Genomic DNA, 11,078 nt, shown 5'->3' with positions numbered 1-11,078 from the left:
TGCATGGAAGTAATATCGAAAAATCTTTAAAAATTCTTGGACTATAATAATTATTGACCCTTATATTCTAAGTCCTAGAATTCCGAACAGCAATGGAAATAGCCACTACTTAGGAAAGTTTTCCAACGTCTAATTCCTTATCCAAACAAAATCCTAAGACCTGGAAACGAAGCTCCGCAGTGTCTTTAGGGCTCTGAATATATCATTTCTAAGCCGCTTATCAATGGTCATAAGTAACGTTAAAATCGGGAATAATGTTTGTCCTGAGACGGAATACGAGCAATCTCGGGTTGGATATTAAGTATACGTTCAGCTTACTAAAATCCGTAATTACTTACAATAAAGGCTTATTTTCACGACAATGGTACTTTCACAAAAGGGCTCTCGTGATAAACATGTTCTATAAATTTGAGGTCAATTGTTCATTTTTTTCTTTTACTTTTTTAGCGTTTCGGTAACAAATCTTTCATCATTTTAAGAACTTAGAAAAAAATTATAAGATAAACGAAAATTAACACAACTAAAGTGTATGAAATGTGAACATGTAAGGAGTGTGGAACACTCTGCAAATCCCTCCTCTCATACTCTCATGTCTCGATAGTTGCGTCATGAAATATTGTTATGAGTTATAAAAAGCAGTTATATAGCGGACACACCTAATTGTAGCTTGGGGAGAAAATGATCGCAAAGGAGAACTATCATATTCTCAATCATGTATACGCGGTGAGTAATCGTAAAAAATTCGTAACTATCATGAAAATATCAGCTCTCAACTATGTAGTCAAACGAGAGAATGCGCTACGATAACAACTATCATGTTGTCTATGGGGCGATATTTTTTTATAAAAGTTCCCATTATCACGACACCTATCATAAAAATTATTACCATGAAAACAAGCCTTTAATATGAAATTGTCCATGAGTGAAGATGACCCAAGTATGTAGTATTATATTGTGAGCTACGAGTTGTGAGATCGTTATAAAAAATTGCTACTATTATTCATAACTACAGGGTGTTCTGAAAATAACTTCATATTAACACACGTAAAATGTATACTTAAAAGCTTCATAAGGTTCTTATTAGTAATAACCAGTGATTTTCATTTTTAATAACTATCATAAATTAGAGAACTTGGTATATAATTGTTCATTTTATATCACCAGACATCAGCCATTGGTAATATATACTATTAACCCTCATTATATTGAATTGGTCAATTATCGATAGTCAATCAAATATCGGTATCCAAGCACATTGCATCCACAATGCTACTTACACTGCCATCTATGATGCACGGGACTGACTACTATATGATGTTCCTTCACCAAATTGTACAATGCTGCACATTTCTGTCGAGTAATCACACTACAGTAATCTGTAAATACATACTAAAAATATCGGCTTTTTCGTTTATATTATTTGAAGCAATGGAGTATCCATAAATGTAATTATTTGGTTCAGTTTAACAGAGGAAAGCAATAAGAAAACTATTAGTTTTTTCTAAATTTTTAATTTTTCCTGTGGGTGTTTCGGGTCACGAAAGAGCAAGACTTTCCTCTGAAAATATTGCTTTTTCCCCGATGTCACATAATAAATTTAACTGCACCTCATCAACCATGAGAAAACCACTTTGAACTATTGAACTCTTACTGAACTCTATTCTCAGTAAGGTTTCCCATTGTTTTATTAAAGGCAATTAAAAGTTTGTGTAAAAAAGTTAAGACTCAATATAATCTGGATTAAAATCCTTAAATAAAAGAAAAAAGGCACAGGAACAAAAAATTACAAAGATAAATAGGGAAAAGACATATTACAACCACACGCAAAATTCTATGTTCCGCGAAAAAAATGTGCTTTAAAAATTCAGTGAGACGGCCAGAGAGGTGGCTAAGTTAAACATCGTGCGCTACTATAATAGAAAATTGCCAAATTTCCTAGAATTTATTCAAACGGTTTAGTCGCAATTTAAGATTTTAACAAATTAACTTTAACCGGAAATTGAAAACTGGCGTAAGGTCAAGTTCTCGACATGCATATGAAATGTTGAGAGAGCAAACATTTTTGCTACCGAATAATTATTTTTTAAAGTAAAAAGGAAAATACCAAATAATCAATTTTTTCTAATTTAAATAACCGGCGCATTTAAATGACAATTAAAAATAAAGTCAAATTGTCAACTTTGGGAAATGTCCAATGGCGTTGCATACAACACACTCAATTCCCGGTGTTGTTCTAGTACCAAAGTACAAAACCGCAAGGCGAACACCCCTATCCGAATGACGTTTCTATCAACCGGAAACGGAAATTACCTTTAGTGAGGCCGTGTTTTGTTTTAAACACTCTATATTTTGAACTTAAATGCTGAATAGTGGACGATAAATCTAATATTTTCATAAAAAGACATAGATTGATTCGGTAAGATAATTAAACATAATTCTGGGGTAATTTTAAATAATATAGTAATAAACATTCATTGGAGTAATTAATTTAAATGTACATTTTTAACTCTCATAATGATTATTGTTTCGGACAAGTAAATGTTGGTTGTTGCAGACAGTTTTTTCATACTCTTAAAATTGCAGATACACTGTGTGGACTTTAAGTAAATTGGTAGAATGAAAGAACAGGAGGCAAAAAATTTCGGGTATTTCTCGAAGGCCATTCAAGGATCATTAACTCGTTCGCAAACTACTTTATTTACTCAAATCCTAACATCTGGCAAGTATACGTTTCCTTTCAAAATAAATAATCTACCTACCCAAAAAGATACCATCAATCCAAGGTTAGTTCAGGTTATAAACACAACGTCGAAAGTTTTGGACCCCCAGTATTAAAAAAAATTTGGACGATTATTCTTTTATTATTCGTTTTCTAGCAAAAAATTAAATTATTTTGTGGACAACAAAATCATAAACATCAGAAGATAAGAGTTTTTCATTTTTATCGCTGTTCATAAGAAAGTCGTTAGTTTTGTTCAGTTTCTGTTACATTTTTAAGTTTGTAAATATTGTATTGTTACATGTAAAATGCCAAGTCGTGAAATTTCTGCGTTTAATAGGGCTACGAGACACATATTGTTAGAGTTTCCAGGATCATCCGTTATTCGAATTCTTCAAAGATATGAAAAAATTGGTCAAAAGGAGGCCACGCAGAGAATGACTACGGCTTCTAAACAAAAGAGAGGATCGGTTCTTAATCCAACATACCCGTAGACATCAACATGATCCAGCTCCAACAGTTACAAATCATGTTCAACGTATGTACTGTGTTTTATCTATTTCTACGGTAAGTAGGAGGTTTCATCAAGCGAATCTTCGTGCAACAAGACATTTAAGAGTGCCTTTTCTATGCCCAAGACACTGAGTCGCCAGAACCAGAATTGAAATGCAGAATGATGATAGTATGCAGCGGGTCTGGAGAAAGCCGGATCGTCATCGAAGATTGAATGTTCCTCAAGAAGTTACTCTCTATCAAAGAGGGACTGTATTGTTTTAAGGAGGAATTACGTATAAGCGACGAACTAGATTAATTTCTATTCGGAAATATGACAAGCCAAGTACACATTGATACACTTGTCCGGCCAATTATCCTTCTATAACGCAACGTTAATTTCATCTTCAGGAACGACAATGCGCGAACACATTGCGTAAGAATAATTAAAAGAGTAGCTCAAGAAGGATAAGATTGCCTTGGCCAGTGAACTCTCTAGAGCAAAATCTGATTGAAAACCTGCGGGATCACCTATTTAGAGCAGTTCACCGCCGCATCACTACACCCGAAAATCAAAATAGCTTAATTGTAGCGGTATTATAGAGTAATGGACCATTATTCCTCAAGAGATGATCGACCGCTTTATTGCATCAATGCACCGTCGTGCCAATTTGTTGATGAATAGAAGAGGAGGTCTCATTGACAATTAATTATTGGTGTTTAGTCTTGTAAATTTTGTAAAAATATTGTTATCCCTAAAAATACATTAATGAATAAATTTAATTTACGAGACAATTCGTATTTTATTTAAAATTTAAATAATTTACCAATAACAGGGGGTCCAAGACATTTAATTTTATGTGTAATATGTATATACGTGATATTTTAGATTTCACGTGAGATAAATTACATTTAGTAGCTGGTATGCTAACTAAATAATTTACATAAAATTAAATTATTAAGTAATTTTAACTAAACGAACTAAATAAATATGGATCCGAAAAATATATTTTTTTTTTTCAATAGGTATACTCATTTAATGATTCCTGTACTTTTCTTACAAACTCCTCTTTTTAGGAACAAATCAAGAACTTGATTTTCAAGACTTGCCCTCAAACATACTGGCTGTTTTTGAGAGAAAAATTCAGCAACATATCCGTCGAAACAAAATTCTCTCATTAAAGGAAATTCATTGTATTTTAAATATGATTGAAAAAATGAAATGCTCAAAAAATCAAACTGCTCAACTAAATTCCATTAGAATCAAAATCCTGAAAATCTATAATACATTAAGTAATCGTGAATTTGCTAAAAACGAGAAAAAAAGTAAATCTAAAACCAAAACGCAGCTTGATAGTGAAGGACAGTTGACGGAAACTAACTCAATTGTTATTAGCCATGAATCTCTGTCCAGTAATCAAGCTAATTTACTTGACCCTTCCAAATTGCTATTATCTGTTGAAGAAAGTGGTCAGAGAGTAAATTTTAGTTCTAGTGCAGAAATATATTCAGCCCCCAGTACTAAAACAAATGAAAGCGAAATAATTAATACTTTAAATGTGGGTAACATGGAAATTATCTTTATGGGTAATAATGATCAGTTGTCGCCATCTGACTTGCCATTTGAACTCTTAACGAATACCAATTTTGAAGCAGTTGATAATTCAGGTAAGTGATGTTTCCTTTATGTGCTTATGTAGCGAGACAACAAAGCTCTAGTTTGATTTAGAAGAAATTTTACATCTAAAATTCCAGATGGTAAAGGAAAACTCCATTTTGGCAATATTGCCCATTTCCCTTTTGTAATCATTAAAATTAATGTACACAGCCGCTTCCTTTCATATTTTCATTTATCATTATGACCCTCGTTACTTTTCTAGCATCTGTATCGAATAATCAACAATGTGAATTATTCACTCAAACCTCCAATGATATTATTGAAAATAGGAGTGCATCAGTACTAGCCAAATTACAAGAAACAATGGAGACTGAACTAGAGTCTAAAATGTCACTTTCCACACCATCTGTATTAATCGAATGTAGTTCTAAAGACACGAATAATGCTGATATTCCATCAAGAACTTTGGATGATATTTTATCTGAGGTGGATTTGACCATGAACTGCAGCGATATTTGTGTTACTCAGCTGGAGTAAGGATTTTACACTATTGGGTTCTTGTATGATTGTGGTAAAGGAGCTACTCCATTATCTACCTACTCCATTTGTTGGAGTGGCAGAATTATTATTGATCATTTTTAGGAATGCGCAAGTTACTTTGACGCCATATCCAATAAACCGTAATATTATTAAAATCAATAACTCTCCCACAAACTGTTTGATATACAATAAGGAGAATATTGAAAGCTGCTCGTCCATTATCGAAGAGAGTGAGATAGGTGATTAATTTCTTATAACTTTTGATTATTATAAAGGGTATTCCAAAAAGATTGTGCCTAATTTAAGAGGGTCATGGGGGACCTTACGGTAGAAAATTTTTGGACGTAAACCCCTAGTCGAAAATAAACCAGATTGGCCCCAAAGTCATTTCTGTTCAAAACATTTCGATATTCAAGTTAAGTGAATTAAAAAAAACAGTATAAACATTTTTTTGTCTCCTAATACAAATTTATCAATTTCTTTTGGAGTTACATCAAAGTCGTTTTGTACATCAAGTTTGACCCTTTATTATAAATATTTTTTGTGGTATCTTTAATAAAAATGAATTAAATATCGAAGCCTTTTGATGTCAACCAACTAACATTACGATTTTGAATAAAAATTACTCTGGAGCCTCATTTTGGACTAAGGGTTTCTGTGCTAAAATTGTGCACTACAATGTCCTATCTAACTAACCTCCTTAAGTTTAGTATAACTTTTTTGGAACACCCCGTAAATCTTTTTATTTATTTGAGTTATGTTTTTAGATCAAGTAGACAATCGCGTCATTAAAACCATGGCTTCAGATAAAAACAATAATAAATTTCCTTCAATATTAGTAACCGATAAAAACCTAGAAATTATTATTGAAAAAACTCAAAGTTCCTCTGAAGGTTTCACTTTAAATACACAACCAGAAACTTCATCAAACCTCACTCAGTCTCAATCACCCAGCTTACTGAACTATAAGTCTAATCCACGATCTCTTGGCATTTCACCTGCTTCTGTAAAAATTGAGGGATTTATGGTCTTTCCTCAATCTGACAAAAAGAATATAAATAATTCTCACTCCAATCTCAACCGTGACAAATTAAAAAAACTGTGCAATAAAACCATCACAACGGAAGTAGCAAATAAGAATACTGAAAATATAATTTTGGTCAATGAAAGCATTCGCAAAAGTGGTGACAAATTGTTCTCACAAACCTCTCAATGTACTTATGAAGATTCTGATCAAATAGAATCATTGATGAATAGGCAGAGGACTTTAAAAAAGAAGATAATGGAGAGAAGAAAGAGGTATGAGGCCATCTGGGGAACTAAATCGATAGAGGAAAAAGTTTCGGCAAAATTTGCTAAGAAATTTCACATCAGGATTTTCGACGAACCAGTTGAAGCTTTGATTAATATTCAGTACACGCCGAATTTTAAAAATCACAAGTTTCCCTTGTAAGTATTCTTATTGTGTTTTTACATACCCCCAGATATTAAATTTAAGCCACAAGTTATTAGGTGTACAACTTTGCTTCCGCCGTTTTTTTTCCGAATTTCGCGATTTTATTGTAAAAAACTAATTATACCTTTAGGATCCAAAGTATTGTCCATCGCTGGCCACTACTTTCTCCCATCTTTCGGGCAGCATACGAATCCCGTGTTGAAAAAATTGGACATCTTTTGAAGCGATCCACGATTCTATCCAATTTCTTACTTCTTCATAAGACCGGAAGTGTTGGTCAGCTAGGCCATGTGCCATGGATCGAAACAAGTGATAATCAGAAGGAGCTAGGTCAGGAGAATATGGCGGGTGGGGTAGGACTTCCCATTTCAATGTTTCCAAGTATTTCTTGTCCACTTGCGCAACATGGGGTCGAGCATTATCGTGCTGCAAAATCACTTTATCATGTCTCTCGTTGTATTGCAGCCGTTTCTTTTTCAATGCTCGGCTCAAACGCATTAATTGGGTTCGATAAAGAGCACCTGTGATTGTTTCAGTTGGTTGTAACAGCTCATAATATATTACGCCGAGTTGATCCCACCAAATACAGAGCATGATTTTGGAACCATGAATAGACGGTTTGGCCGTCGACGTGGAAGCATGGCCGGGATATCCCCAAGTCTTTTTGCGTTTGGGATTATCGTAATGAACCCATTTCTCGTCCCCAGTCACAATACGATGCAGAAATCCCTTCCGTCTTTGCCTTGCAAGCAACTGTTCACAAGCGAACAGACGCCTGTCAATATCTCTTGGTTTCAACTCGTACGGCACCCAATATCCTTGCTTCTGAATCATTCCCATGTCTTTGAGGCGTTTTGAGATTGTTTGTTGAGTCACTCCCAATGATTGTGCCAATTCTTGTTGACTTTGACACGAGTCTTCGTCAAGTAATGCTTCCAAGTTCGCATCTTGGAAAACCTTCTTTCTTCCACCGCTATGTTGGTCTTCGACGTGAAAATCACCGTTCTTGAAGCGCTGAAACCACTCACGACATGTCCTTTCACTAATAGTGGCTTCCCCATAAGTATCTGAGAGCATTCGATGAGCCTCAGCAGCAGATTTCTTCATATTGAAGCAGAAAAGTAAAACCTCCCGCAAATGACGAGAATTTGGCTCGTACACTGACATTTTCAATTGCGAATAACTTTATGATGAAGACACAAATAGACTAATATTTTTATGAGGTTATGTTAACAGGTGCCCAAGGCTCCTGCATGCCCACATGGGGTTATTTATTTCGATCATTACTTACCGCTACATACATCTATTCAAAAACGGCGGAAGCAAAGTTGTACACCTAATACATTAATACGGGTACGGCTAACTTACACGTTGGCCTACAAACTCCCAATCGTGAATCCAACTCCTGGCAAAAAATTGTAGATTTTTTTCGAACCATCAAATTATAACACCTATAGTGTTATCAATCGATACATTATTTTTATTGCACACATTTTTTTGCTCATTTCGACTTGTTGTCTCAATTAATTATGATGCACATTCTAGAAAATTGTGCATCTGTTTTAACATACATATACAGGGTGTAACATTTGACCTGAAATATCGAAATATCTCGAATACTAGGCATCCTATAGAGAAATGTTTAGTATCAAACTTTAATTACTTTAAAAGGGAAACGTATTGGTGCTAAAGTTAGTTTCCCTCCACCCTCCCATATGGACAAGGTGGGGGTTAACGTTTTAATTTCAAATTGCAACCACCATTTTTTTAAAGATTCCGATAATACGGCTAAAAATAATAAAAAATTGTTCAAAACATTTTTTCAATTCATGTTAGAAAACACAGAAATTACCGAAATTCAATTTCTCTTTTACTTATGATTTACCGAAAGGTTTGATATTTGCTTTAGAATTAATGAAAACGTGAATTTTTGTATAAATTTAAAGCATATTCAAAATGGTGTACCCGAACTTCAATGCACTTATTTATTCGTGTTTTAAAGGACTCTTCACATCTATGAAGTGTGCCTTCTGAAGTATTAGTACAAGCGTTTATAATTCACAGAATCATATCCTCACGTGTTATTGGTATTTTTTTTTAACCTGCTATTTGAAGTATCCTCATAGAAAAAAATCAGGTGAAGTAAGATCTGGAGATCTAGCAGGTTAATTCATCGGACCAGCTCTGTCAATCCATCGATTGTTAACGTTACAATTCAGAACTTCCCGTGCTACCGCAGAATAGTGAGCCGGAAAACCATCATGTTGTAACCACATGTTCTGACGCACTTCTAAGTTTAAGTCTTGGAGTAATTTAGGCAGTTCATTTTCCAAAATATTCCGGTTCATTTCATTATTTAAGTTGCTTTCAATTATGTAGAGACTGACAAGTTTACTGCCAATGATTCCACACCATATGTTAACTGTCCAAGGGCGCTGGTGCTCAACTTGTCAAAGTTAATGCGGATTTTCAAGCATGTTATGCCTATTAACTGTTCCATGATGCGGTGACTCGTCAAAGAATAAAACACAACGGAAAAAATTGGGATTTCCTTCTATTTGTCGAGCTGATCACTCACAAATTTTGAAAATCTTCCTCATAGAGCTCTTGGTGTAAAGACATATGATAAGGATGAAATTTGTGCATCTTCAACTTTCTCCACACACTCATATGAGAAATTCCTCATAATCCTGATATTTTTCTTGCGCTAATTTGAAGATTAAAAACTACAGCACTTAAGACTGCAATTTGATTGTTTTCTCCACACACAATAGCTGGGCGATTTCTTTTCTTTTGATTTACGATCTCTTTATTAATACATTTGTTAATCACACGATAGAAAGAAGTTCAGGATCGTGGTCTTTCAGGAAAATGCTGAGCGTAGAAGTTGACAGCGTTATCTAAATGCCTACCAGGTATTCCATACACCAAAACTATTTTGATTTTCTCTTCTACAGTCAAATACTCCATTGTGAAGTAATGTTAACAGTAGAATATTTAAAAGTAGATATTTTATTTATTTACGTGATTGTTTATTTATCATAATTTATTACCATAGAAATTTTTTAAAAGTAGAGGTTGCGATTTAATATATGAATTGAATTTCGTTAATTACAGTGTTTTCTAGCATAAATCGAAAAAAAAATTTCAGACAAAATTTTCTTATTTTCAGCCGTATTATCCGAATCTATAAAAAAAACGAGGGTTGCCATTTGAAATTAAAAAGTTAACCCCCACCCCGTTCACATGAAGTGTGGAGGGGAATCAACTTTAACTCCAATACATTTCCCCCTCAGAGTGATTAAACTTTGATACTAAACATTTTTTTATAGGATGCTTAGTAGTCGAGATATTTCAATATTCCAGGTTAAATGTTACACACTATATATGTAGGTACATAGCTAATAACCACGTATTGCAACAACTGAATGTGAAAATATTCCAAACTGGTAAATACCAGTCATTATGATAATAGAATTAAATTCGGGACGTGGATTAAAATCTACACAGAAATATGATGGTTAATCACTTTAGGGACAAGTTCGGATGAGTCGCTTTTTCATTTTATTCACTATAACAGACAGTGCCCTCTTAATGAACATTCCAGTTATATCAATATATTCAGCAAGAATGAACATTGTTTTATTATTAGGTACGTTTCCCTTTTTAGAGTTACATTGAAAAATATCCATGAGCAGTTTAAAGCATCACAATTTTCAGTTCAGGCAATTGGTCAAGTAGTAAACAAAGTTGTAAATAACTTGACTGAAGAAAACATCGAAGACAATTGTCAAACTACGGAATCCGATTCAGGTGCGATGCAGAATTCTTAGCAACACATATCTAGTTCGATCAATTTATTTGGAAATAGATTTTTTTGTAGATAGTGACACGTCTGATGAAGATGATAAAGAGAATAGAAAATGGTTAAAAGAGTATTATTTTAAGAGAACTAAGAATAGCGTTAATGTGAGAGACGAAGAAGCATATAATGATTGTAAAAATAAAAACCCTGGGGCTGAATCGTTAGGCGGAATCGGACCTAATAGTGACCAGAGAGAGATAAACGAAGGACTGGAAAACATTTTAAGAAATATGTCAATTGATTGAGTTGTGGTTTATAAGAATTTAGCTTTTGTGTACTGGTTAAGATGAAATTCCTCATTGTTGTTACTCTTTTTATTTGTAATTATAAGTTATAATTTAAATTTCTTAGTAAATATAATCAGTGCATATTAGGAATTCTTAACAAT

General features: G+C 33.8%; 1 protein-coding gene across 1 annotated transcript; it reads left to right on the top strand.

Moving 5' to 3' along the window:
• The first annotated feature begins 6,047 nt into the window (after positions 1–6,047).
• Positions 6,048–10,935, top strand: LOC136413774 (uncharacterized). The gene is made up of 4 exons (XM_066397479.1): positions 6,048–6,078; positions 6,137–6,818; positions 10,496–10,638; positions 10,709–10,935. Exons 1-4 carry the CDS (start codon positions 6,048–6,050, stop codon positions 10,933–10,935), a joined length of 1,083 nt encoding a protein of 360 aa, XP_066253576.1.
• The last annotated feature ends 143 nt before the right edge of the window (positions 10,936–11,078 follow it).

Source organism: Euwallacea similis, chromosome 15 (assembly GCF_039881205.1).
Source record: "Euwallacea similis isolate ESF13 chromosome 15, ESF131.1, whole genome shotgun sequence".
Classification (NCBI taxonomy): Eukaryota; Metazoa; Arthropoda; class Insecta; order Coleoptera; family Curculionidae; genus Euwallacea; species Euwallacea similis.
Note: the sequence above shows the minus strand (reverse complement) of the source record. Positions and strands in the feature narration are given on the sequence as shown.

Excerpts from the sequence above, each read along its gene's own strand:
- LOC136413774 (XM_066397479.1), top strand. The coding sequence starts at position 6,048 with ATGTCCTATCTAACTAACCTCCTTAAGTTTA. Across the intron at positions 6,079-6,136 it reads AACTAACCTCCTTAAGTTTA|ATCAAGTAGACAATCGCGTC; the intron begins GTATAACTTTTT and ends TTATGTTTTTAG. Across the intron at positions 10,639-10,708 it reads AACTACGGAATCCGATTCAG|ATAGTGACACGTCTGATGAA; the intron begins GTGCGATGCAGA and ends ATTTTTTTGTAG.